The sequence below is a fragment of the Carlito syrichta genome, unplaced genomic scaffold (assembly GCF_000164805.1).
Source record: "Carlito syrichta isolate Samal-C Ts95f unplaced genomic scaffold, Tarsius_syrichta-2.0.1 Scaffold309091, whole genome shotgun sequence".
Lineage (NCBI taxonomy): Eukaryota > Metazoa > Chordata > Mammalia > Primates > Tarsiidae > Carlito > Carlito syrichta.
Genome location: NW_007253187.1, coordinates 586,658 through 614,269, shown reverse-complemented (window position 1 = coordinate 614,269; position 27,612 = coordinate 586,658). Strand labels below are relative to the sequence as shown.

General features: G+C 49.6%; 3 protein-coding genes across 13 annotated transcripts; 2 read left to right on the top strand and 1 right to left on the bottom strand.

Annotated features, from left to right (window-relative positions):
• Positions 1–551: 551 nt before the first annotated feature.
• On the top strand, positions 552–9,331 carry TMEM97 (transmembrane protein 97). Of its 2 annotated transcripts, XR_002482451.1 has the most exons (4): positions 552–797; positions 6,613–6,757; positions 7,897–8,281; positions 8,317–8,356. XR_002482451.1 is itself a non-coding variant. In XM_008066717.1 (3 exons), exons 1-3 carry the CDS (start codon positions 552–554, stop codon positions 8,154–8,156), a joined length of 651 nt encoding a protein of 216 aa, XP_008064908.2. In that variant the 3' UTR covers positions 8,157–9,331. The 2 variants fall into 2 exon arrangements, 1 of the variants encoding a protein (XP_008064908.2); XM_008066717.1 differs by having other exon boundaries at positions 7,897–9,331.
• On the bottom strand, positions 2,079–17,223 carry IFT20 (intraflagellar transport 20). 9 transcript variants are annotated; one of them, XM_008066721.2, is made up of 6 exons: positions 17,077–17,223; positions 13,289–13,519; positions 13,003–13,131; positions 11,138–11,223; positions 10,244–10,347; positions 9,427–9,825 (listed from the first exon to the last, which is right to left on the bottom strand). In XM_008066721.2, the coding sequence occupies exons 3-6, from the start codon at positions 13,127–13,129 to the stop codon at positions 9,744–9,746; spliced, it is 399 nt and encodes a 132-aa protein (XP_008064912.1). In that variant the 5' UTR covers positions 13,130–13,131; positions 13,289–13,519; positions 17,077–17,223; the 3' UTR covers positions 9,427–9,743. The 9 variants fall into 9 exon arrangements, with proteins under 9 accessions (XP_008064910.1, XP_008064912.1, XP_021572577.1 ...); XM_021716902.1 differs by having other exon boundaries at positions 13,289–13,323; XM_021716903.1 differs by having other exon boundaries at positions 9,429–10,148.
• A 91-nt stretch (positions 17,224–17,314) lies between these two features.
• Positions 17,315–26,750, top strand: TNFAIP1 (TNF alpha induced protein 1). 2 transcript variants are annotated; one of them, XM_008066716.2, is made up of 7 exons: positions 17,315–17,594; positions 20,922–21,240; positions 22,311–22,480; positions 23,185–23,274; positions 23,356–23,408; positions 24,125–24,320; positions 26,049–26,750. In XM_008066716.2, the coding sequence occupies exons 2-7, from the start codon at positions 21,036–21,038 to the stop codon at positions 26,283–26,285; spliced, it is 951 nt and encodes a 316-aa protein (XP_008064907.1). In that variant the 5' UTR covers positions 17,315–17,594; positions 20,922–21,035; the 3' UTR covers positions 26,286–26,750. The 2 variants fall into 2 exon arrangements, with proteins under 2 accessions (XP_008064907.1, XP_021572575.1); XM_021716900.1 differs by having other exon boundaries at positions 17,405–17,490.
• Positions 26,751–27,612: the final 862 nt, after the last annotated feature.

Genomic DNA, 27,612 nt, shown 5'->3' with positions numbered 1-27,612 from the left:
TGGCAGTTGGGCCTAGCATAGAGGTGAAGATTAGTATTTGCTGAATGGGTAAATGAATTCTTGATCCTCCCTCATGCTCCACAGCCAATCTCCAAGTCCTGTCAATTTTATCTCCCTCGGGTCCGTCCCCCTGCTTCTTTCTTAATTGGGCTGGCTACCTCCCCAGACCCCCAACCCCGACCGGCCTGCTCTGCTCTGTGACATCCAAGCGTTGGGAGCGCCATGCCTAGCACGTGGTAGGCGCTGGTCAATACTACACGCACGGAGTGAGTGAACAGACTCACGAGAGAACCCGGCAGCCGCCCGGGGCCCAGGGACCACGCCGGCCGCTCTGAGCCTGCGGACCACGGCGCACCCCCACCATCCGGGGCCTGCACGCCGCGCCCGCGCGCCGGCCAACGTGGCTGAGCGGCTGCCCACGCGGCGCTCTCAACGGCCAATGAAAACCGCTTGCGGGGCGCCTTCCACGCGCTATACTCAGACGAGCCAATGGACGCGCCCCGCGAGGAGCCCCGCCCCCTGCCTGCGCGCTTCCCCTTGTCTAACAGCCAATGGGAGCACCCTGCGAAGCCTCAAGGGGGCGGGGCGGCGACCGTGGCACGCCGCCCCGAGACAGCGCGCGGACTCCGACCGTCTTTCCACACGCGAATACCCGGCTCAACCAACGGATGATGGGGGTCCTGGGCGCCAGGCGCTGCGTGGAGTTGCTGCTGGGTCTCTACTTCCTCAGCCACATCCCCATCACCCTGTTCATGGACCTGCAGGTGGTGCTGCCGCGAGAACTCTACCCGGCCGAGGTAAGGGGCGTCCGTCCTGTCCCCTGCCCGCGGTCGACGAGTCTGAGGCCCCGCTCGCGCTGTGATTGCGTCCCTCAGGACGTCCCCTTTTCCTCCCAGTTCTGCCCCCCTTCCTCCCGCACCCCCGCCCTCCGCGGGTCCTGTCCAGTACCCCGGTCCACTCCTTACCTCTCTTCAACTCGATATCTTCCTCAGGCTTTTTCCTTATCCCAGACCCCTCTCCCTGACCGCAGGGGCAAACGCTTTGCTCCCTGGGTGTGTTTAAGGCTCCCACGATTCCATCTCTGGCCACGTGCCAGCTTTTGAGGGAAGTAGCCTGGATGAACCAGTGTCTAAAATCTCACGTTGGATTTGTTTTAAAGTTGTGTTCTTTGGAAGGGCTTTCACGTACCAGGCTAACCCCAAAGGAAAAAAAAACCCCAAGTAGAATTAGACTTGTCTAAAGGTTTAGCACCTTGGTTGGTGGAGCTTGAGCAGTCACAGATCCTTACTGCTTCAAGGGCAGGATCTTCAGAAGCTCAGCAGTAAATGAATACCTTTTCATATCAGCCCTTTTAATTTGGGGGTCGAACAGGAATGATCCTCTGAGTAGAAATAAAGATGAAAAGTCCCATTTCCTGACTGCTGGAGAGGATTCTTTACCCCAGACTTGACTTTAATGCTTTGTCGGTGGTGGTGGTCCACCAGAACTAGTCTTGCCTTTTTCCTGCCTGGACCCTGTTAGCCCCCTCTTCCATCCAATTCCTTTCTCAGTTCTGTTTCTCCAACTTGTCTGTAGAACTGTAGGCAAGACTGACTTGTCTGCCTAAAGATTTGACTCGGCCTCTGTTTCCCGTTAAACGTCTTTTCTCTGCAAAGCAGGGGTTCCCAAGGGTCCTGAACTCCCAAGAATGTATGCAAAATTGTGTGTGCCTTGTGTTTCCTGGGAGGAGAGTCTATAACTTTCATGACCTTTCCAGGGGTCTAACTCTCCCCAAAGGTTAAGACCACTGCTCAGGAATGTTCCCCCACTCCCACAAGTCTCCTTTTTGTTTGCTTCGAGAACCAAACATAACTGGGAAGACCCCTGACCTCCTTTTCCATGGGAAAAGCGTAGGTAGGGTGTGGCAAGAGCATGGAATTGCGGCCTGGGGACTTGGTTCAAGAACTGGTTGGTGCCTTGGGCAGGTCAAGGCTCTGTAGCCTCAACTGTCAAATAAGAGAGTTGCGTTAAACTATAAGCGCAAACATATAAAGGGTGTATTCGTTTCCTATAGCTGCTTTAATAAATTACCACAAATATACATAGTGACCTAACACAAATTTATTCTTTTAGAGTTCTGGGGGCAGAATTTTGAAATGAATCTTACGGGCCCAAATCAGGTGTTAGTAGGGTTCTCCTCAGGGTTCTAGGGAGGATCTGTTCCTTGCCCCTTCCAGTTTCTGGTGGCTACCAATGTTCCTTGGCTTGTGACTGCATCACTTCAGCCTCTGCCTCAAGGTTGTCACATTGCCGCCTTTTCTTCTGCAGGCAAATCTCCCTCTGCCTTACTTTTATAAGAACACTTGTGATACACCCAGAGCCCACCACATAACCCAGGAAAATCTCCCCATCTCAAGATCCTTAGTTTAATCACAGCTGCAAAGTCCCTTTTGCCAAATAAAGTAACAGTCACAGGTTCTAGGGACCAGGATATAGATATCTTTGGAGCCATTATTCAGCCTGCCACAGGGCCAGATAGAGCATGACTCCTAAAGCTATCTCGGCTCTGCACTAGCCGTTAGTTGTCCTGAAGAAAGAACCTATTACAGTATTGCCATATCTATGGTTTTTGAGACCTACTTAGCCAACAAAACTCAGGCAGGATGCCTGTTACTCCATGTAGCCATTCCAGACTTAACAGCTGTTGGTTTCTTTATCCTTTCTGAATGAGCCATTCCTACAGGTCCTCCTTGCTCACCCCTCACAAAATATAGAAGGTGCCCAGCTTCATAAAGACCCCGTTTAAATGTATACATTTGATTTGGTAAAATTTTCTCAGCTTTATTTTTTTAAATGTTGACTTGCTGCAAAAGGCCCACGGGCCAATGTAGGCAGGATCTGGCCAGAAACTGTCTCTGTGTGTCTGATGATGTTTGAAGGCAGCAGCACAGGGGCATCCTGGCTTGAAGGGCCTGTGCCTCTATTCCCTCTTGTGTCTTTGACGTTGAGAATGATGATTTTTGCTGCTTCTCTATGGGGAAAATGATAAAACCCTAGAGTTATTTTCAGATTCTCTTTGAAAAATGCCAAAATTTAACATCTGTTGTTTTTCCTCCCTAAATAGAAGTTTTTCCCTATAACTAAAAACCTGTGGGAGATCACATAGTGGCTGAGCTGAAATTTGCAAATTAAATTTTTTCTTGGTTTGAACCAAATCAGCACTTGGAAAAACTCTTACTTTATTATGAAACAGAGAACTTAATTTGGATTGGAATATAGGAAGGAGAGGATTGGAAGCATTTTGTAGTATCATTTGCAGCTAGGTAACATTGCTTCTGTTAAAATACAGGAAAACAGGTGAGCGCCTGGATCTGCAATCAGTCAGTTCTCATTCTAAATTAGAGAAGTGCAAGATTGTTCAGTAGCAACCCCTAGGCTAGAAATCCATGTGTGCGGGCCAGGTAGATCTTTTAATTGATAAAGGTGAGATAAGTCAGATGTAAGGTGATATAAGATAATAAGGATAAGTAATTATTAGTGACTAGCTGTATGCTGCAATTTTTTATTTTGGGGGGGGTTGGAGGGGTCTCACTGTCACCCAGACTAGAGTCCAGTAGCATGATCACAGCTCACCGCAGCATCTAACTCCTAGGCTCAAGTGATCCTCCTGCCTCGGCCTCCTGAGTAGCTGAGACTACAGGCATGTGCCACCATGCCCAGCTAGTTTTCAGTTTTTGTAGAGGTGAAGGCTCGCGATATTGCCCAGGCTGGTCTCAAACTCCTGGGCTCAAGTGATCCTCTTGCCTCAGCATCCCAAAGTGCTGGGATTACAGGCCTAGGAGATGTTTGAATTTAGTCCTTTTAAAATTGCAGCATGGGCTGGGCATGGCGGCTCGTGCCTGTGATCCCAGCACTTTGGGAAGCTGAGGTGGGAAGATTGCTTGAGCCCAGGAGTTCAAGACCACCCTGGGTAACAAAGCAAGGCCCTGTCTCTACAGAAAACAGAAAAATTAGCTGGGTGTAATGGTAGTGTGCACCTGTAGTCCTAGCTACTTGGGAGGCCGAGGCAGGAAGATTGCTGGAGCCCAGGAGGTCAAGGCTGTGGGTGAGATACCGCTGCACTCCAGCCTGGGCGACAGAGTGAAACTGTCTCAAAAGATAGAAAAATAAACTTGAACATCTCCAAAAAAAAAAAAAAAAATTTGTTTTGAGTACATTCAATTAAGTAATCTTATTGCTAGCCCTTGTTTTAAAAACTGCATGCATTAATTCATTGTGTCTTACCAACAGTGAGGTAGGCAGTTACTGGCCCTGCTTTACAGATGGGGAAACAAGTGTTTGGAGATTAAGAGCCTTGCCCAGAACCAGGGACTCTGCCCCAGGTCATCCCACACTCCTCACCACCCTGGCAGGGAGAATGGGTCTCTCCTACCCACCTTTGGGCCAGGCCTCCTCTGGGTCCTAATTGATTGTGAGAACTGGCTGATTCAATTATTTTAAAATTTTGTCAGTCTCATCCTGCAGCCCTTAGAAATTGTAGTGCTATACAAGTCTGCCTCAGTTTATAAAATAAGTGGACCTGAGAGATGGTATACAAATTGAATAGAAAGTGAGGTTTAAAAGGACCAGAATTCCTTTGAAATTCTGCAGTTAATCTTTTTTTTTTTTGAGTTGGAGTCTCACTCTGTCACCCAGACAGGAGTGCAGTGGGTGCTCCCAGCCACTGCAGCCTCGACCTGCTGGGCTCCGGCGATCCTTCCGCCTCAACCTTCCAAGTAGCTGGAACTACAGGCACGCACTACCACGCCCGGCTCATTTTTGATTTATTGTAGAGATGAGGTCTCGCCAATTTGCCCAGGCAGGTCTCGAACCCGCGGGCTTGGGCAGTCCACTCACCTCAGCCTCCCAAAGCACAGGATTACAGGCTGAGCCACCGAGCCCCGCTTTGCAGTAAATCTTTTAAAGCAGGTTGTTTCCTTCAGTATTTTTTAAAGTAAATCTAAAAAGCAAAAAAGAATTGTAAAAACATTTGGTCCCAGTTGCTCATTTGACAGATGAGGAAATAGAGCCCTGACCTAACCTGTATGGGTGGTTCCTCCCACATCACTGTCCTGAAAAGTACTCAGGAGGAATCAAGGGGTATTCTATGAATTTAAATTTCAAATACAAATTAGTCGTTTTTGGTCGATAAATTGGTTATCTAGCCAGAGCCTTTCTGAAATTAATATTATCCTAACAGAATGTTTGTTTCTGGATATTTATTTAAAGCTCTGGCACTGGGGACTCCATTTCACAATAGTGAGCCTTTATCTTGATTAAACATTAACAGAAAAAAAATCCTTGGATTTTCCATTGTAAGATAAGTTCTTATCCTGGAGTTGAATTTTTTTTTTTTTTTTAGTCTGTTGCCCAGGGTGGAATGCAGTGGCACAATTACAGCTCACTGCAGCCTCTACCTCCTGGGCTCCAGTGATCCTCTTAAGTAGCTAGGACTACAGGGGCAAGCCACCACGCCCAGCTGATTTTTTTTTTTTGTAGAGATGAGGTTTTGCTATGTTGCCTAGGCTAATCTTAAATTCCTAGGCTCAAGCGGTCCTCCCACATCAGCCTCCCAAAGTGCTGGGATTGCAGGTATGAGCCACCACGTCTGGCCAGAGTGCCTTTATCGATTATAATATCAAGACTCCTTTGGCTTTGAAGGCATATGTGTCAGTTCAGTGCCACCACCAGGTTAAATATGACAGGCCTTTGGTAGTCCCTGTATTGCTGAGAGCATTAGGCTTTGGGCTCCTAGAAGAGTCCAAAATGGACAGCTTCAGATTCTTTCTTCCCCAGCCTGTACCCATGTCAGCGTGGATCTGCATCCTTTTATTTTGAGAGGGCAATTATGAGGGGTGGGGCCCAAACTAGAACTGAAACTGCTAACTCTCAAGTCTTGCGCAGCCTAGAAGCTATGTAGGTTGTGGTTTAGGGCAGAGTTTGTTCTTTCACTAGTATCCCACTGGCTCCTAAAAGGAAAAAAAAAATTTAGAATTAGGGGAGTTAAGAATAAGAAATTTATTTTCGATAGTAAAGTGTCCAAACTTACATCTTCACAAAGGTTACATTTGCTTCCCTATTCACCACCACCTCCCCCCAAGAAAAGAAAGAGAAATTAAATTCATTTATGTATTTGAGGGAACGCCTTCGGAGTTTGGTGTAGAGTTGCTGTTGTGAAAGGAAACACGTCAGGATGGTTTTCATATATACAAAGAATGATACTGTTGGCAGAAATGTCATGTTTCTTCATTCAGCAAACGTCCTTGGCGCCTACTATGTGCCAGCTATTTATTGTTGCTCTTGGCAGCGGGCAACACACCTGGATATATGTGTTACCATAGAGGTATGAACAAATGCTGGGTAACACAAAGAAGGGGCTGGAAGAGTTGAGGAAAACTTCACAGAGAAGGTAACACTTGAGTTAGGGCTATTAGTTTTTATTAAATGACCATCCAGGCTGTGTCACAAAAGCCAGCTGGGTGTGCCATCTGCTGCCAAGAGAGCAACCTAATGACTCTTCCAATGCATCTTCTAATGGGTTGGAGCTGAGCTGTCCAAGCAGCTGCTACTCATCATGATCATTATCTTTTTCAGTTTAGAAACCTGCTGAAGTGGTATTCTAAGGAGTTCAAAGACCCTCTGCTACAGGATCCCCCAGTGTGGTTTAAATCCTTCCTGTTTTGCGAGCTTGTGTTTCAGCTGCCTTTCTTTCCCTTTGCAACATACGCCTTCTTCAAAGGTTGGTAAAGGGTTGGGAAAATCCCATTTTTGCTTAAAGATTAGGTCCCAGAAATCTTTTGGCAAATTATCTCCAAGAGACAGGCATAGTCCCTGCAATTTGTGTACAGGTGCCATAGAATCTGGCAGAAATAACCAAGATAGATCTTGTTACACCGGGGTCCCCAAGCCCTGAGCCAGAGACTGGTACTAGTCTGTGGCCTGTTAAGAACCAGGCCACCCAGCAGGAGGTGAGAGGCAGATAAGCAGAGCTCCATCTCCTGTCAGATCAGCAGCAGCATTAGATTCTTTTAGAAGCATGAACCCTATTGTGAACTGTGCCTGAAAGGGATCTAGGTTGTGCACTCCTTATGATAATCTAATGCCTGATGATTCCAGCCCCCTACCCGCTGCATCCATGGAAAAATTATCTTCCACAAAACCGGTCCCTGGGCTAGAAAAGTTGGGGACCACTGCTGTAAAGGCATTAATGTGACTCAGGCTAATGTCTGTGGTCAGCTGGGCTGCATAGCTGCCTCAGTTACCTGGAAATCTTGCTCATAAAACCTGAGGCCACTTGAAGGATGAGCTGTTCCCTTTTGTGTTTTTCCCCCGTATAATTATTTTATTACTGGCTTTTATTTTCTGCTTTGGACAGAATCATAATGACTTGCAAGCAGTAGCATCAAGTTATCCCTAAAGGAATTAATTTCTTATTGATAAATTACTCTTACAGTGTTTCATAAAGAGGGTGGCCATGTCCATGTACTTGGTAATTGTACTTGTTTCTTCCCATTGGAGGCCCCTGGAGTCACTGAATCCAACTCTTGATCCTCTCATCTATATATAATTACTTAACAAACAGATGCTATGGGGCGAGGATTCCCCTCCCCTTGCATTTTAGACCTAACAGGCTTAACTGGTAATGGTGGTTTAACTGTCCTACAGCTTTTCTCAGTTATATTCCAACCCCCACCTTTGGTTCTTTGGCAGTCAGTGAGCTGGGGTCCTAGCTGCATCCAGTTTTCCATTTGTTCCGAGTTTCCAACTGGGGAAGGGGATAGATGGGAGCAGCAAGCAAAGACAGGTAGAGAATATCATGGACGTCCATGGGCTCAGGAACAGACCTAAGCCTTGTCTCTTTTCCCCTGACTATTGCAGGAAGCTGCAAGTGGATTCGAATCCCAGCAATCCTCTACTCAGTTCACACAATGACGACTTTAATTCCAATTCTCTCCACGCTTTTGTTTGAGGATTTCTCCAAAGCCAGTGGTTTCAAAGGACAAAGACCTGAGACTCTGCATGAACGACTAACTCTTGTGTGTGTCTATGCCCCCTACATACTAATCCCATTCATCCTTCTGCTTTTCATGTTGCGGAGCCCCTTCTACAAGCATGAGGAGAAAAGAAAGAAAAAATGAGGGAATGACCCCTGGCCCGGGGAGAGATGTTCACAGGGCAGTTGCCTGTTAGACCCAACACGGCACACTGCTCAGAACCCATGTCTTCAGCAGCATTTGAAACACACTATCAGCAGCACACAAGAGCAAGATGGTGGCAGGAGCCACAGCAACACACAAGAGCAAGATGGTGGCAGGAGCCACAGCAAACCCTCACCTTCCAAGGGCACTGGGACAAATAGACCAATCAGCTGAGGGTGGGCAGATGGGTGTGGGCTGTTATAGGAAAGTGATACCAAATGCCTCACTGTGTGCCTAAGTTCTGCTGCAGGATTACTAAAAGCAAGACCAGATAAAAAACTGGATAAACTTCTGAGAATGTGACCTGCTTGACATATTTGTGAGTCACTCGACCCACAACATCCATCCCTGACTAAACCCTTTGCTCCTGGTTCTCTAGAGCACATCACCAGTCAGCAAAATGAACAGTGGGGTGTTTTGCGCCATTCTGAAATTTGGAATTGTGCCTCCTTAATATTCATATAAAACACTATGTAGCTTATACAGACAAAATGGTAAAAAGTCTAAAAATGCTGTTTTCTTGTCCCCACCTCTGTCCCTGGAAGAAACAGAATATTATACAAAAGAGGTTCAAACTTAGTTTTCCTTAAGGTTTAGCCCTAGCACTAGCATGTCTTTCAGTCAGCAGTGGGTTGAACTGGAAAGTGTTTTTGTTTGTTTTAAACAGGGCATCCCAAGAGAAGAGGAAAAAAATCTCTTTATCCACCTACTTCCAAATTTTAGTCTTCCATGTTTTTAGAGACCACCTGATACAAGTCGCTTACTCTGAAGTCTAGAATCTCAAGCCTGATCTAGAAGTGTGGCTCCCTCATGGATAACTTCCCCCCTCCTGATACAGTGTAACCCATTTCCCTGTTCTCAGGAGAAGGGAAGGTGGGGGTGGGGTGACAGCCAGTAAGGTATGACATGTGCATATAGGGTCTGGTCATATCAGTGCTTAGTAATCCCTCAGCTTTCTCTAAATCTGCAGAAGGCCAACCCTTAAAAAAAAAAAGATGGCAGACAAGTCCCAGCCAGTCCTCTCTGTTTTTGCTCATTTTGCTCACAAGCTGTATTGGTCTGATCAGTGGTGTATGGCTCATGTCTGGTCCAAATAAAGGTAGCTGCTGACCTCTGCCTGGTTTGTTTTGTGGACTGGGGACTAGAGAATCCAGTGTTCTCTCACAAGGGGCTAAACATACTTCAAGGGCAACAGGAAGAAAGATCAAACCATTTGAAAACAATAATTTATTGCTTTTCCTTCCAAAGCTATGAATTTACAAAAAAGGATCAAAGTTTACAAACTGCTTAGTTCCGACTAAGAATGTGAGAGGTGTGAACCCACAATGCATGGCCACCAGTAGCAACAGTGCCCCGATACTTAAAACAAGTGCCCCAGACTTGCAGTACTGCCTTCAGAGGGCTGTGCTCCTCACACACCATCTCACGGGACATACTTAGGTCATTAGTTCACTGGAATGGTACAGAGGTTTTTTTGGTTTTGGGGGCTGTTTTTTGCTTTCCTCCTATAAAAGTGAAATTTTCAGTTCATTTCTGAAAAATAAATTGGTCAATAAATTCATTTTGTTCTGCTTCTACTTTACACAAAGCTTCATATTCAACCCGATACCTGAAAAACAAAATTGTTAGAGGCCCTGAAAAAGGATGAAGTAAACCACAGACTTAATTCCTCTAGAGAAGAATATAGAGGTTTAAATAATTTCAAGAAATGGCACAAGTTCAGAATGAAGAAAGAAAGATAGTAAGAGGCAGAACCCTACCCAGAGCCCCCTTGAGAAATGTCCTGCGCTAGGAAAGTCTTTCAGAGCTAGCTGTATGGGCCCTGTCATGCTCAAGCGACTAGAAGTGGCTTAAGACTAACAAGCTTTCTATTTCCTTCTCATCAAATGTAATTTAGAAAATCAAATCAGGATGGCAAGGGAGATGCTATTCCTGAAAAAACAATGATAAGGACGAGATGATCATTCCAGAAAGAAGAGTAGGAACTCGGTGGAGTAAAGAACTTGCTTTACATCATGACTTCTTACCTTTCCAGCTGCATTTTCTTTTCTGCTATTAGTGCTTGAAGTTGCTGCTGCTGGGCCTCTCTCTGCTTTGCTATAGACTTGAGCAAGTTGCGAGCACCAATGGCCTAGGAGACAGTATTGCCAAAGGTGGTCATGGCTTCATTAAGAAGTCTACAGCTGAGGCCGGGCTCGGTGGCTCAGCCTGTAATCCCAGCACTTTGGGAGGCCGAGATGAGTGGACTGCCTGAGCCCGCGGGTTTGAGACCCACCTGGGCAACTTGGCGAGACCTCATCTCTACAGTAAATCAAAAAATCAGCTGGCCATGGTAGCACGCGCCTGTAATTCCAACTACTTGGAAGACTGAGGCGGAAGGATCACCAGAGCCCAGCAGGTTGAGGCTGCGGTGGCCAGGAGCGGCCACTACACTCCAGTCTGGGCAACAGAGTGAGACTCCAACTCAAAAAAAAAAAGTCTACAGCATGAAGTCCTCAAACGGGAGGGGCCATTTGAGAGCTACGAAAGTGCCCAGAAAGGAAAAGAAAGTGAAGCCCCAAAACTTTTGGTTAAGTCAGAAGGATTAACCTACTGATCCCAAAGTGCCTGATGAGAACTGGACTGTGGCTTTGAGGCAGGCCTGGAAGTATTCTCCAGGTCACCTAAGCCATGCAAGCCTTTCTTCATTTATAAAATGAGGCTAAAACCATCTAGGTTAGTGCTGATGGGAATAATGAAGAAACGACAAAGTGTACTAGTATAGAAGTTCATAGGCTAAGCGGACTAGAAATTGTTACTAAATCTCACTTTAATTATATAAAATAACCCACCTACCCACTCATCCCCCTAAGCAAATCAAGAGGGCAGAAGAATGAGGGGCTAGTGAACCAGAGTCCCAGGCCAAGACATGCTGATCTTACCTTCATCTTCTCATTTTCTGCTTCTTTTGCAAGTTGGTCAACAAGCTCAATTAAACCACCAACTATTTTCTGAAACTGGCCAATTTCTTTTAGGGAAAGAACAAAAATAAAATGTTTTATTTTCTCAGCATCATGACTTTCCCTCCTCAGCCCATCCCGAAGCAGTGAGGGCAGGGCTAATGCCCCTTTTAATTTGTGTTAAAAGTTTAGTGCTGTGCCAAGCAGGGTGGTATGCACCTGTAATCCTAGCAACTCAGGAGGCTGAGGCCAAAGGATCCCTTGAGCCCAGGAGTTTGAGGTTGAATAGCCACTTGCACTCCAGCCTGGGCAACAGAGTGAGATTCAGTCTCTTTTTTAAAAACGGTAAGGCTGGGCACAGTGACTCACACCTATAATCCCAGCACTTTGGGAGGCCAAGATGAGAGGATTGCCTGAGCCCACGGGTTTGAGACCAGCGTGGCCAACTTGGTGAGACCTCATCTCTACAATAAATCAAAAAATTAATCAGACGTGGTGGCATGCACCTGTAGTTCCAGTTATTGGAAGGCTGAGGCGGAAGGTCCACCCGAGCCCAGCAAGCTGAGGCTGTTGTGGCCATGAGTGTGCCACTGCACTCCAGCCTGGGCAACAGAGTGAGACCCCAACTCAAAAAAAAGACAAGGTCTTACTCTGTCACCCAGGCTAGAATGCAGTGGCATGATCATGGCTCACTGGCAGTCTTGAACTACTAGGCCCCCATGATCCTCTCTCCTCAGCCTCCTGAGTAGAAGACCTCATATCTTAAAAAGCTTAGTGCCTGCTGGTCTAAGTTTCCCACCATTAATCTGGAGTCAGACTAGAGAACAGTGGCCAGCTGGACCGAGGCATAACTGGACTTTATATCCCCACTGAGCCAGCCGGCTGCTGTTACCTCAGGATGTGAAGGCACTAGACCCTTGGCGGGCCCACCTTCTAGGTGGAGCCCAGTCCTGCTTCCCCAGGAGTAGCAGGAAGCACCACTATTCACGAAAGGACTGCCTTAGGACGCAAGCGCTGCCTCTGGACTAGCCACAGACACACTAGATTTCACTTCATGGAAGGAATGGGGGCTTCCCACCTGCAACCAGAGTGAGTACAGAGCTCACAGCATTTAAGTGCCTCATTCCCCATCCACTTATTTCAATGTCTTTGATGTGACAGAACCCCAGTTTACTGAGGGGAAACTAAGGCCCAGAAAGGTGGGATGGCATGCACACAGCAATCACAGAAGATGCAACAGAACCTAAGCTACCAGACCAACAAGCTCTCTCCACAACTTAGGGAGCCCCCAGAGGACTCAGAAATCCCTTGCTCTAGCTACAGCCAGCTCTGTATCAACTGGCACTGGGCTTGCTTGGGGCTGGGACAGAAGACTTCCAGGAGCTCTCTAGCCAAAAGAGGACTTCATTAAGTCTGTTGAGCTGCTTCTAGAAACTTCAGTCATTACCTCTAACTCCAAATAATGGAGAGCCTGCCACTGAGAAGACTATAGCAAGAGATTAAATCATGAGTACATAATTTTATTTCCCACCCTCAAGCCACGGTTTTGCTCCCACAAAGTTTAAGGTTTCTAAGAAAAAGAAATCAAAGATGGCATATCTGAAAACATCCTGCCCTACCCATCCCAATGATTGATTTGACTGATGTTCTGTGGGACTACATGACAGCATAAGAGGGCAGGTAGACCAGGTGGGTGGCACACAGAAATTCAGAGGCCAGGCAAAGCCTCCAGGGAGCCAGCAGCTCCATTCTGGTAGGGCCAAGTGCTATAGACGGGTGGGGGTGGGGTACAGTTAAAACAGTAGCCCGAAGCTGAGTGGCACCAGGTCTCCCCAAATGATACTCACTGTCCACAAAGTCCTTGCACTCTTCCTTGAGCTCTATGGTCTGCTGGGTAACCTCTGGGTCCAACACCCGCAGCTTGTTCAGCTCATCAAAGTGCAGCCCTGCTTCACCCAGGATATCCTTGGCCATAGCTGCAAAAAACCAGCCCAATCTCTAACCACTCCCCAGCCACCCAAGCAAATGCCTGCTGTCAGCCCAACCCCACACCTGAATTTAGACACCAGTGCCCAAAACCCACATGGCCCAAAGGTTCCGGCTCCTCTCTGCTTCCACCTCTCTGACCCTCACCTGTTGCCTTCCAGGTTCCCTAGAGAAGTTCTGCTCTGAAAGGGTAACAGTAGAAGTCAAGAGATGTGTCATGGGAGCAAGGGTCAGGAAAGAATAAAGTTCGCTTGCTTGTCACAGGCATCGTTCACTCAGCACCCGCTTCTTGAGTGCCTTCTACATGCCAACACTGCTAGATGCTGGGGTACAAAGAGGAAGCAGCACGGTGCCCGCCCAGACGAGCACATGGTTTCGCTGAAGACAGACATGGAAACTGAAAAATCACATTATAAGCGCTTGTTCAGAAACACCACCAAAGAGCCACAGGAGCAAAGAGCGTCAACCTGGGATGCAGGGGTAACATCTGAACTAAGATATGAGCCATAAGCATGTTTATATGTCCCCAGTTATGCACCCAAAAGCACGTGAAAAGGCTTTTCAAATGCATGTACTGGAACACAAAAAGCAAATGAAAGAAGAAATCTGAGTGAATTAGAAATTAGGGTTAAAAGATAAGAAAGGCCAAGCATGGTCGCTCATGCCTGTAATCTCAGCACTTTGGGAGGCCAAAGTGGAAGGACTGTTTGAGCCCAGGAGCTCAAGAGCAGCCTAAGCAAAATAGTGAGACCTCGTCTCTACAAAAAAAATTTAAAAATCAGCCAGACATGGTGGCATGCACCTATAGTCCCAACTACTCAGGAGGCTGAAACGGAAGGATCAGCTGAGCCCAGGAGGTGAAGGCTGCAATGAGCCACGACTGTGTCACTGCACTCCAGCCTGGGCAACAGAGTGAGACATCTCAAAAATAAATAAAATGAATGAAGAGGCCAGAGTAAGAAGATTACCCAAAATGGGCCAGGCTCAGTGGCTCAGCCTGTAATCCCAGCACTTTGGGAGGCCAAGGCGAGGGGACTGCCTGAGCCCGCAGGTTCGAGACCAGCCTGGACAACTTGGTGAGACCTTGTCTCTAAAATAAACAACTAGCCGGGCATGGTAGCGCATGCCTGTAGTTCTGGCTACTTGGAAGTCTGAGGTGGATGGATCGCCTGAGCCCAACAGGTCAATGCTGGGGTAGCCGTGAGTGTGCCACGCACTCCCCATCCTGGGCAACAGAGTGAGACTCCAACTCAAAAAAAAAAAAAAAAAGAATATTACCCAAAATGTATGCTACAGGATATTATACTGAACTGGGAATCAAAGTTGAGTCAGTGTCTTTCTAGCAGAAAACACAAGAAGGAATAAGTATCAGCAAGAACATGCCAAGTCAGGAGGCCAGGGAAAGGCATTCCAAGCAGAGAAAGCAGCACAAAATCCTGAAGTCACTGTCAGGGCCTATTCTGCCTAGGGCACGAAAGAGGAGGAAGCTAGAAAGGTGGCTGCAGCCAGAACAGCAAGCCCCTGTACGCTAAGCTAAGGCGTTTGGATGTTTTTCTGTTAACAGAGAGCCAACAAAAGACATCTTCTCTCTTTCCAGCCCACCTTGTATTCCTGGTCCAAAGGACACCTCAATCCTGGGAAGAAAATACTGAAAACCCACCCTCATTCTAGCTCAGCAAAAATATTTTTTAAAAATTAAAAAAGAACACATTACCTATTTTAAAAAGGAGGCAATGCTAGTTAGGTCCAGCCTAACAGTGGCTGCCATGCCCATTCTAAAGCCCAGGTGCTCCAAAAGTTACCATCACCTTGGCATGCCCTGGCCCCTTCCCTCTGCTCCCACTTCCCCCAGCCTCACCTGTTTCCCTTCCAGCTTCCTTAGAGAAGTTCTGTTTGGAATGGGGTGATTCTGGGGGTGACTGTCCAAGGCAGGTGTGCCACAGGAGGAGCAATGGTTGGAAAAGAATTAGATCCCACTGTTTCCACAACTTAGTTTTCAACAGGCCCAGAAATCTGATATTTAAATGTTGGTGCCTAATTCAAAAATGTAAAATAAGGGGGGAAAAACCACATCCAACACTGTGTGGGCCAACTAATGCATATCTATGGCTGTCTTATAAGTCCTAGCCTGTGGTCTCACTGAAATGCACTGAAGTAAGTGAGCTAGCATCTTTCTTTTAAAACATTTTGATCATATACAGTTTCCCTATTGGGCGTTTCAAAAAGCTCTACCTTCCTGCTTGTTCTAGTTACGCATATAATCTGAGTATTCCATAGCTGCAAGGTGATTAATCAGACCAGCTGCTCCAGAAAGATTCAAGCACCGGCTGGGTGTGGTGGCTCACGCCTGTAATCATAGCCCTTTGAGAGGAAGAGGTGAGAGGACTGCCTGAGTCCAGAGGTTCGAGACCAGCCTGGACAACATGGCAAGTCCTTGTATCTGTAATAAATCAAAAACTTAGCTGGGGTGTGGTGGCATACGCCTGTGTGGAAGGCTGAGGTGGAAGGTGAGCATGCCACTGCACTCCAGCCTGGGCAACAGAATGAGACGCCTACTCAAAAAAAAAAAAAAAAAAGATTCAAGTACCATGAGGGAGCAAAGATCTGCTTCAACTTTCAGTCCCTTCCCTGAAAGCATGCATTTATTCAGAAACATCTACCAAGTCCCTACACTGGGGATACAATAGTAAAGAAAATGCCTCTGGACAGAAGGTAAAGAAGTAATCACAAATTGTGATCATAGGATCAGGAAAGGCTCATTGTGCTATGTGAACCGCAGCAGTAAGGCACAATTCATACATGGAAGGTGGAGGGGGGAACATCAGCACAGACCTTCTGAAAAAGTGACACTTAGACTGAGAACTAAAGGATGTTCAAAAGTTTGCCAAGAGGGAGCAGCGAGGCATTCCAAGCAGGAGAATCATGTGAAGATCCTGAGACAATAGGAAATTTGAAGTATTCCAAGAACTGAAAGGCTAGTGCGACTGAAGCAGTAAGAAGGAGAATGCAACGGGAAGAGGCTAGACAGGGAGGCCAGAGCTGGATCACCCGGCTCTGAAAGCCACAGTAATGGGTAACAGTAATGGGCAGCCAGCGGATTCTCAGCAGAGTAACATGATCAGACTTAGGAGAGACCATCTTGCTCAGTGGGGAGAGCGAACTGGAGGGAACTAAAGGGCAAGGCCCCCTTACCTGGTTCATTACTGTAACCCTAACACCTTGCACGGTGCCCATGGCACTCAGTAAATGTGGAATGAATGACTGTGGAAACAAATAGAGGCTATTGCAGTAACCAAGGTTTGCAGCTGAAGACAAGTGTTCCGAGTTGAGATGACTTGTAAGTCGAGTTGGTGGGACTTAGTGATGGAATGAATGAATGTGCTGGTTTGGGGATGAGTTAAGGAAAGAAGAGTCAGGCACGATTTCCATGAATCTGGCTTGGCACAAATGTATGACTGGAGGGGATAGTTTAATGAGATGGGTAAGACGGAAGAAGGGGTGTAGGGAGAGGGTTCACAGTCGACTATCAGCTGAGCAGCGCCCGGCACAAGAGCTGGGCCTGAGTCCCGCGATAAGGGCGGTGCCAGGCTCGCTGCTCCCCGGCTGCCCAGATCCATGCTAGGCACTGCAAGCGAGCTCCATCCATGGGAGTAGAAGAGGTTCTGGGCAAAAAGGAAGGCCTGGCTGATGAAGCTGGCTCTGCCTTGACTATGGGAACTCCTTGGACATATCCGGACCGCAGCTTGCTCATAAGATCTTAGCGAGCATCAACGCGACAAACTCCAGGCCTCAGCCGGGCATGAAAGCGCTCCTAAGGGTCGGACGGAATTCTCCCGGCTCTTTCCGCCTAGGACTGCCTTCCGTCGGGGCGCGGGCCCGTCGGGCTCCTCTCGCCCCGGTCCGCCCGCGTCCCCCGACCCGAAGTCACAGCCTACCTGCCGGCCCCGCAGCCGCGGCGCGGCGCTGCCAAGGCTGATACAGACAAGCAGTTTCTCCCTCCGCTCAGCGGCAGCGGGTCCCCGGCCGGCCCACCTCGGCCGCTGCCACGGCTACAGAGCCTATTTACCCATAACATCACTACCGGTCTGACGCCGGAAGCACTTACACACCCCAGGCCAGAGAGCCTGCTGGGAAACAAAGGCCCGAGGGGCGAGATGACTGCCTACAAAACCCAGAGGCCTTAGCGCCTTCCGGAAGTATCTGCGCTCTCGCGGCGGAAGACTCTCGGAAGATTCTGCCTCTGCCCCGCCCTGCACGGCGCAGTGCATGCTGGGCCACGTAGTCTCAGTCTCCCCGGCCGACAGGGCTGGGCCGCGTGCGGCTCCGGGCGGAGTCGGAGGGCGCAGGATGTGAGCTCACAGCCCGGGATTGCTGGCGGGCAGGCGGCCACAGGCTAGGGGTTACACGGAGTCTGCTCACCACCTAGCTGAGAAGAGAGGCGCCCCCGGGGACGGTGAGAGCCGGGCCTGCCAATGCCCTCGGGGAAGGGATGGACGGACCCGGGCAAAGCGAGCTCGGCTGGGACCTGGGGACAAGGCGTGGGACGGTGTCGGGGAGATGGAGAACTCAAGTCCTCCCCCAGGGATGGGTGTGAGAACCGGGCTCGGTTTCTCGGTAGTGAGCAGTGGCCCGGGCTGGGGAAGAGCCTATAACGGCCTCAAGAGACTCTGGGTGTCGCTAAATTTCCCCAGGACCCTCTGGACGAAGCCTAACCTTGCACCTGGGATTTCTGCTAGGTTCTCCCCCACCCCCACTGCCTCCGACCCAGTGTCCGACGGGTGTCTGGGTCCTTCCTCCTTTAGGACCCCACCTCCCTCCACCGCCGCGGTCGTTTGCCTTTTGTTCTGTTTGGGTTCCCATTAGCTTCGCTGAGTGAGACACGGACCCGCCCCTAGCCCCAGGCATCCCCAGATACCCACACCAAAGTCCGGAAGGAAGAGCAAGCAGTGAGGCTATCGGTGGAAACTTCATTCTCACTGGAATTACTTTCAGAGGCGTCACCTGCCACAGGATTCCTGGAACCCATTGGTCTGGGCGGAATCTGAGCTGACGTCATCCAGGGGCTCAAAGCAATTGCTTTGTAGGAAAAGAATAGGTAGTTCTGAATTTGCCTTCCTCTCTTGGCAAGCCTAGCCTTTGAGTTCCTTTGGTTTGGCAGAACACGTATGTCTGCTTCTTTGATCCTGGGAACGTTGGGGCTAGACATAAAATACCTGGGAAACTGGCTAAAACCTGTTAAGGGGTGGATATATTCCTTTGGGCGGGCAGAGAAAGGTAAGGTGATCTCATACCATTCTAGTGTTTCTTACTCATTGGTCAGTCTCCTGGTGAGGGCTCATCTCATCTGTACCCTATCCCAGAGGCAGATGAAAGAGGCTCCCCGACAAGCCCCAGAGGAATTCACTGCTTCACACAGCACCCCCTCTGGCCCTTCCTGGGACGTTCTTCCCAGGAACCTATCTGGATCTTTTCAGGGACAGTTTCAGTCTAACAAACTGACATGGTTTGGCATTGTGCTAACGTAGCACTGCTTGGAGAGCAAGCTGTAAACTTGGGAACACTGGTGCCCTGCCTCTGGGTTACACTTACAAGAAAGAGATGATGAGCCACTGTAAACCCCTGCATGTTGTGAGAATTAAATGAGCAAGTTCCACTGTTTCCCTGTCTCCATTACTGCCAGTGTGGTCCAAGCCTTCATCATCTCTTGCTAGACTACTGCTTCCTCTGGTCTTCCACTTTGTTTCACACCTTTACCATCCCTTTCTTACCCGGCAACTGAGTTATCTTTTCAAATATGCTATAAACAAATCATATATTACACCGCTGTTTATAAGCCTCCAATTGATTCTTTTTCTGTGTTGCAATTTGTGTAAAATCCAAACTCTTCGATGTCATCCAGCACCTGCCTTCCCTGACTTAACATCAAACCAACTTCCCTCTCCTTTTCTGTGCACCAGCCTCATGACCATATTTCTGTTCCTAAAACTTTTTTCTGATAAGAAGTTTGCACTTAGTTTTTCATCTGCTAGAATGCTCTTTTCAGACCTCTGCTGAAATGTCACCTTCCCAAAGAGGCTTTCCCTGTCCCTATGTCTAAATTAGTGCCTCTCCCTCTGCATTCTCTGATCATTGTTGTATTATGTGTATTGTATGTATCACCTTCTGGAATTGTCTGTTTGGTTCCTAGTCTGTAGTCCGTCTCCTTCTACTAGAATGTCAGCTCCATGAGGCCATGACTCTTCTGCACGTGTTCTCTTCTGTATTCCCAGTGCTTGGTACACAGGAGCACAATAAGTGCTCTTTAAAAATAAATTCTAGTTAATATTATGATGCATCATTGAGCTCCTTAAATACAATGACAGTATCTTTTCGTCATCCCCTACTGCTTAACCCAGTGGACACCTGATCATTTTATTGCTGAATTAAATGAGCTAGTATATATTAAATGCCTACACTAGTATCTGGCATGAAGTAAGCACGCAATGAATGTTAGCTATTTCGTTTCTTCTTTCATGAATTAATTTTAGCGATTCTTTAGAAAGTCAAAAGCAAGCCAGGCGCAGTGGCTCACGCCTGTAATCCCACCACTTTGGGAGGCGGAGGTGAGAGGATTGCCTGAGCCCCGGGGTTCGAGACCAGCCTGGGCAACTTGGCGAGACCTCGTCTCTACAATAAATCACAAAAACTAGCTGGGTGTGGTGGCGTGCACCTGTAGTTCCAGCTACTTGGAAGACTGAAGCAGAAGGATAGCCTGAGCCCAGTGGGGGACTGCACTCCAGCGCCACTACACTCCAACCTGGGCGACAGAGTGAGACTCTGACTCAAAAAAGAAAGTCAAAAACTTAACACAGAACCTTAATCACAAGGGGTGACCTGGCTTTACTCCCCTGTGCTTTCCTCGTTAATCCTTCCCCTGAACTCCTGTTGATGTTGTAAATTCCAGATCACTTCGTTGTTTTTAGATTTATCATCTGTTTTTTTCTAGTCCTTTCTCCCATTCTTGTTGGAGGGAAGAGAAGAGATAGGGCTGGGTTCCCTCTCAGGAAAAAGAAACAAAAATAGCCATCCTGTAGTTGTTCTACTCTAAAAAGTGGTGACACGTTCAGGAACTTGGGACAAGGCTGGTGCCCGCAAAGAGGAAGGCTGGGAAGCTCCAGCCAGTGGCCAGGTAACCTCTGCCAAGAACACTGGCCAGCTTCCTCCAACCTCGCTCCCTCCATTCTCTCCTGAAGCTGCCCTTGCTTTCCTTCCTGAAGCCAGACGCCTGGTGGTGCTCAAAGTAAACACTGGCACAGGCTGCTCCTGACTCTGAGATCTTTAGGAAGGAAGCGCATCCTGTCCCTCTGGCTCCTGGGAAACTCCTGGGCTGGCTGGATTCCCAGTGGGCGTGGCTGGAAGTCTGGGATCCTGGGAACCTTGAAAAGAAAATAACTGGAATCCGACTGGTAGATCCCCAGGGTGATGTGTCCCTCAGGCCCTCTCTGGCTAGTTCTGAGGGTTTGCTTGTCCTCCTTGCTGCCCAGAGCAGAATCCACTCTCGGAGGCTGGTGAGGTGACCAGGGCAGGGTCTGGGAGACTGTGCCCCCAGCCCTGGCTACTGGGTAACAATAAAGAACAGCAAGAGAGTCTTTCTTACTGTTGCCTGGGGACTTACCTCTGCCAGGGAGTGCTCGGGCTTAACAAGGAGAGAACGGCTGTGGTCGTGTTTCTACTGCTGGCCCTCCTGGTTTGAGGACACTATCTGCTGACTTCCATCTTCTCTCCCATCTCCCGCTCACAGCGCAGAGAGTATGAGGCTCTGGCCTCTGCTGGCCACTCACTTCTGACCCCTTCCACCACGGCGGAGCCTTCCAAGCCTACCTCCTGCCGTGTGGTGATCTACCTGCAGCGGGAGATGTCGGGGGATACCTGTCTGTGCCCAGCCTCAGGGGCCAAACCCAAGCTAAGTGGCTTCAAGGGAGGAGGGCTGGGCAACAAGTACGTCCAGCTCAATGTGGGCGGCTCCCTGTACTATACCACCGTGCGGGCACTAACCCGCCATGACACCATGCTCAAGGCCATGTTCAGCGGGCGCATGGAAGTGCTGACCGACAAAGAAGGTGAGGCATCAGGGCTTGCTGGGTGTATTGGGGAGGGGCAGAGGGGCTTCTGAGGAAGTGATCCAGCAGGGCTTAAGCCTGGTAGATCCAGAATTCAGGTTCATTTTGCCTCTTCACCTAGTGTAGATGTCTTCACCTGCAGTCCTCAGTAGAACTTCAGAAGTCTTTGAAATTGTATGTAAAGTGTCATATATTTATGAATCTTCCAGGGAGAAGATCCATTCTTTTTTGTTTTTGTTTTTGAGTTGGAGTCTCACTCTGTCGCCCAGGCTGGAGTGCAGTGGCATGCTTCTGGCCACCACAACCTCAACCTGCTGGGTTCAGGCGATCCTTCTGCTTCAGCCTTCCAAGTAGCTGAAACTGCAAGATCCAGTCTTTAAAAATATTCAGATAAAGACCAGGTATGGTGGCGCACACCTATAATCCCAGCACTTTGGGAGGCGAGGTGAGAGGACTGTCAGCCCGTGGGTTCAAGACCAACCTGGGCAACTTGGCGAGACCTCATCTCTACAATAAATCAAAAAACTAGCTGGGCGTGGTGGCGCATGCCTATATTTCCACCTACTTGGAAGACTGAGGTGGAAGGATCGCCTGAACCCAGCAGGTGGAGGCTGCAGTGGCTGTGAGCGTGCCACTGCACTCCAGCTTGGGCGACAGAGTGAGACTCCAACTTGAAAAAAAAATTCAGATCAAACTGATTCTCATAATTACTGTCCCCATAAGGCTAGGCAGTGGGCAGAACACTGGCGGCAGTGGGCAGAACACTGGCAGCAGCAGGTGGATTTTGTGTTGCCAGGGCTGGGCCTGAGTGTCCTGAGATTGGGCCTCTGTGGCCTCCACAATGCCTGGAAGGCCCGTATCTCTCATGGGAGGTACTGGGTCTCCGTTCAGGGAAGGGTGAAGTGCAGGCATGGCCCTGTGAGCTAGATTTCATCCCCACTTGTGTCATCCTGTGCTGTGGCTCATGCTCAGATCACTCCTTCCTCACCACCCAGCTGGTCAGGTGAACTTGGCCTGCTTCTGAGGTCCCTGGAGGCAAACAGTAACTACGGGCCCATCTGAATCCCCAGGCTGGATCCTCATAGACCGATGTGGGAAGCACTTCGGCACCATCTTGAATTACCTGCGAGATGATACCATCACCCTCCCTCAGAACCGGCAAGAAATCAAGGAACTGATGGCTGAAGCAAAATATTACCTCATCCAGGGGCTAGTAAATATGTGCCAGACAGCCCTGCAGGTACGTGGGCGGGTGGGGAGGTTGGGAGTCACCCCTTCTTCTGGGACAGAAGTGTCTAGTTCCTGACTGGCTGTGTGGGAGGTGTGGTTGACGAGTCCAAACCTAGTTTAGATGCCGTGAGATGCTGTCCAGGTCCGGCAACCTGGCAGCCAGGTATTCACACTCAGCAGTGCACATAGGACCCGTTTCTAATTTATATGCCAAGAAATCTGGATTTTAGGTTTCTGGAAATAAGGGCCTGCTTGCCAGCAGGCAGTTTTTTTGTTTTTTGTTTTTGTTTTGAGTCGGGGTCTTACTCTGTCACTCAGGCTGGAGTGCAGTAGCATGATCATGGTTCACTGCAGCCTCAACCTCCTAGACTCAGGCAATCCTTCTACCTCAGCCTCCCGAGTAGCTGGAACTACAGGCATGAGCCACCACACCCAGCTAATTTTTTTATTTTTTGCAGAGATGAGTCTCGCTATGTTGCCCAGGCTGGTCTCAAACTCCTGGGCTCAAGCAATCCTCCTGCCTTGGCCTCCCAAAGTGCTGGGATTACAGGTGTGAACCACTGCACCTGGCCAAACTGGCAGATTCTACCGCCAGGAGCCTCATCTCTGATGCCTCTACCAAGCAGGGGGTGATGGAAGGGTTCTGGGAGTACCTGGCTGAGCTTGGCAAGCAGAAGATCCCAGAGAAGTTTCTCTGCTCTGTGTGTCACCCAGGACAAGAAGGACTCCTACCAGCCTGTGTGTAATATCCCCATCATTACATCCCTGAAGGAGGAAGAGAAGCTCATTGAATCTTCCACGAAGGTACTGGGATCTCTGCAGACTGTGGGCTGCGGGCAGGGATGCCGGGCCCCTGGCCAGCCCTCACTGTCTCCTCCCTTGCAGCCCGTGGTGAAACTGCTGTACAACAGAAGCAACAACAAATATTCCTATACCAGGTAGGGTGGGCGTCTCTGCTGTGGGCTGGGAAAGAACTGGACAGTGGACCCAGGGGAAGCCACCTGCACTCCCAGCACGGTCTGCTGTGGGCCTGGGTCTCAGAACCGGTTGTGCTAAGTGGGAGAAGAACAGAGGGGTAGAGGGGAAATCGGGGCAGAGATCGCTGGAACTTGGCACGGGACCCCAGCTGGGATAAACAATCGAACATGAAATATGCCCTTAACATAGATCACCTCAGGCCTGTGCCAGGTGTTTTCATTACCTTGCCGTGGAGGAGGAGTCCTCTGCCTGCCTGTGTATGTCACACTGGGACAGCTCCCCCATCCCCTACGCCAGCCCCTGTCCTCTCGCTGGGTATATGCAGGTGGCTGCAGGCTCAGAGTCAAAGGCCTCCCTGTGACTCCTTGTGGACAGCATGCTGCCACCCTCACCCCCACGGCAAGGGAAGGAACATCTGGGAAAGGAGCAGCGTGCCTCCTTCTGGGTGTAATGGGAGGAGACCTCCTCCCCTCAGTTCTCTCTGTTCTAACTGAAAACCAACTCAATCCCCTTTCCTCACAGGCCCCAAACTCAGAGGGTGCCCCATGACCCTTTCTGTCCTGGCATCTTGTCTTCATTTCCGGAGGGGAGGGTCAGGGAGGGCCAGCTTGCCCCAGCACCTTCCCTTGGGGTGGACCCTCATTCCCCGGCCTGCTGGCCCTCGTGGGTTTTTCAGTAACTCTGACGACCACCTGCTGAAAAACATCGAGCTGTTTGACAAGCTCTCCCTGCGTTTCAACGGCCGCGTACTCTTCATCAAGGACGTCATTGGCGACGAGATCTGCTGCTGGTCCTTCTACGGCCAGGGTCGTAAGCTGGCAGAGGTGTGCTGCACCTCTATTGTATATGCTACGGAGAAGAAGCAGACGAAGGTATGGGCTTCCCTCTATGTGAGGTGGGGGGCACACGCCTGCCATGGCAGGGGTGGTCAGGGCATAATCAGTGTAGCTCCCACTGAGCCCTTTACCACAGGAGCAAAAGGGGCGAGCGTTTGGTAAGGACAAAGCCAGAACAAGGGGCTTGGGGGCGAATGGGACTGCTTGTTCCTGACAACTGAGGGCAGCGGCCATTGACCATCCAGGAACACTTGGTGTGGTGGGAAGGACAGGGTCATTGAAGTTGGTCCAGTTTCAGGTTTGAATTCTGGCTTTGGGTAAACCATCTGAGCCTCAGCTTCCTCATCTGCAGACATGGGAATGATAGTATAAATCTAACAGATATTATGAAAATGAGAAAACCCTGTACAGAAGCAGTGTGGTGTAGAGGAAATAGCTTGGGCTTTCTAGTTAGACAAAACACTGGTACATTGGTCAAGCCTCCTCTCTAGGCCAGGTGCGGTAACACAAGCCTTCAGTCCCAGCTACTTGGGAGGCTGAGGTAGGAGGATTGCTTGAGCCCAGGAATTTGAGGCCAGCCTGAGTAAAATAGCAAGACATCATCTCTAAAAAAAAATTTTTAATAATAAAAAAACAAAATCTCCCCTCTGGCCCCACTGGTTGTGCTCCTGGTCAGTCAGCTTTACCTCAGCAATAACAACACAGTGCCAGGCACACATGATGCACGTGGTAGGTGATAGTGATCGCAAACTCAGCTGACCCGTTTCTCCCTGGCTGCAAGCAAGTGTCCTCCCTGGAGAGTGGCTGCCTCCCATGAGTGTACGTCCCAGAGACGCAGGGCTTTGCTGGGGTGGAACGGCAGTTCATCTGGGGATCATGGAGTGTGGAGGGCTCGACGTAGCCAGACTCGTTGACTGCTTCTTGGCCCCAGACTCCTGAAAGACCTCCAGCCAGAGGTGGGGCAGGGCAGTCTACAGATGGCCCTGGTTCCTCCTGCAGTTTTTGGTGTCGGGGTGGGAGGAATGGGGACAGTCAGCATTGGTGGCTCCTGACCATGTTATGGAGTAGGATTCAGGGGCAGGTCTCTGGTGCTGGTGGAGCCACAGGAGTGGCAACAGCACCTGTCACCACACCTGTGAGACAGGCAGGGTTAGGGTGCCTCTCCCCATTTGACAGATGAGGGATCAGAAGCTCGATACAACACTGCAGGTCAGGCTAGATGCCTGTCTTGCCATCCTGTTCTCTTTCCTCCAGTCAGGTCGTGGCGGGTGGCAGACTGGGTCAGGCAGACAATAAAAAGCAGTAATACTCATCAGAGCAGCTGCTTTTTATGTATGTGTTTGATTCAGCCAAGCAATTTCCACCTTTCCTGTAATGCTGACAACTCTCAGAGGTAGATGTAAACCCTCACTTCATACATAGGGAAGCTGCAGCCCCGAAGGGCTAAACCCCAGACCCCCACAGCTAGTAAGTGGTGGAGCTGTGTTGGAGCTGTTGATAGACCGAGGCCTGCTGCAAGGCCACAGCTGCCCTCTGTGCCTGCTAGTCCCTTCATCTTGGGTTGGGGTGGCCTGGGAGGGTGTTGGTCTTCTGTCTCTTTATGTCCTAGAGCACATCCCCTCACCCCCCTTCAGCAGCCGAGACAGACAGCCATCTGTCTTATGAGAGTCAGGGGCCTTACAGAACTGGCATAGGGCCAGTGGCTCCAACATGCTGCTCCCGCTCTGAGGCAAAACCTCCCTGGGTCTTGCCACCTCATCCCAGGTTGAATTCCCAGAGGCCCGAATCTATGAGGAGACACTCAATGTCCTACTCTACGAGACTCCCCGCGTCCCTGACAACTCCCTGCTGGAGGCCACAAGCCGTAGCCGTAGCCAGGCTTCCCCCAGTGAAGATGAGGAGACCTTTGAACTGCGGGACCGCGTCCGCCGCATCCACGTGAAGCGCTATAGCACTTATGATGACCGGCAGCTTGGCCACCAGTCTACACACCGCGACTGACAAGACCCTCAGGGAGTCTGGGCACAGGAGGCCCTGTCTCCCATCCTGTGGAACCCTGCCCCATTGGCCATCCCGTGCTGCTGCTGGCTGGGTCTCTACTCTAGCGCCCAGAGACATGACAGGCCCTGCTGGAAGGTCAAAGGGTCTGGGCAGGGGAGCGACTGCATTCCTCTGCCCTGCCCCTGAGCACTTCCAGATGACTGAGCCCTGTCCCATTTGCTCTGCATCACCCTTCCTGCCTGACAGGGAGCCACCTCTGCTCTGGGGTGAGTGGACCGACCTACCCTCCTCCCGCTTAGAACATCCCCCTTCCTCTGCTGAAGGGCTGCTGCCCCTGAGGCCTCAGCAGAGGCCCCGGGGGAATGGATTCATTCTGGGAGAAAGGCGACTTCTGGTGCTGTGGAGGGTCTGTTTTGTTGTGGTGGTGGTTGTTTTGAGCTGAAGTCTCTGTCACCCAGGCTGCAGGGCAGTGGCATGCTCCCTGCCACCTCAGCCTTGACCTGCTCCCTGCCACCTCAGCCTTCCGAGTAGCTGGAACTACAGGCACACGCCTCCACACCCAGCTAATTTTTTGATTTATTGTAGAGATGGAGTCTGCCAAGTTGCTCAGTTAGGTCTCAAACCTGCAGGCTCAGGCAATCCTTTCACCTCGGCCTCCCAAAGTGCTGGGATTATAGACGTGAGCCACATGCCTGGCCAAAAGGCTCCATTTTTTAACAGGGTAGGGGCTTCTTTTTCCTGTAGGTGTTTAAGCACAGTCTTGATAAGTTTGGTTTTTAAAAAATAATCTAGGAAATGAATAGTTTTATGTCTAATAATGGGACTGGGCATTTCTTTTGCCCTCCAGGGTGCCAAGACCCTGCATATGACAGACCCCTCGGCCTTTCTCAATGCCTTTGGGATTTGTTCCTTTAAAGCACTTTGTATGGTTATTGAGGAGATTTGTATTCTCCCTGACCCACCTCTTTCTGACCCTAATCTCCACCTTCCCTGCAGAATCAATCTGAGGGAGGGACTCAAGAGGAAGCAATAATAATAATTAAAAAAAAAAACAGCAGCTTTGGCCTTGCCAGCCTTGCCAAACAGCCAGCCCAGAGCACCGAGGAAGAAAGGATGCATAAGTTGCTGGCTGGCACGTCCATCAGCCAAGGACAGCAAACTTGGAGCCCTGTGCTCCCAGCAGCCCCTGCACAGAGATGTCATGTGCTTGGCCACACATCTTCTCCCTGCCCACCCCTCCGTGCTATTGGTTTGCCCTAGGAATGGTGGTTCTGCCCATTGGTATCTCTGAACACAGGACACCAGAGTGACCTAAGCCCCTCGAAAT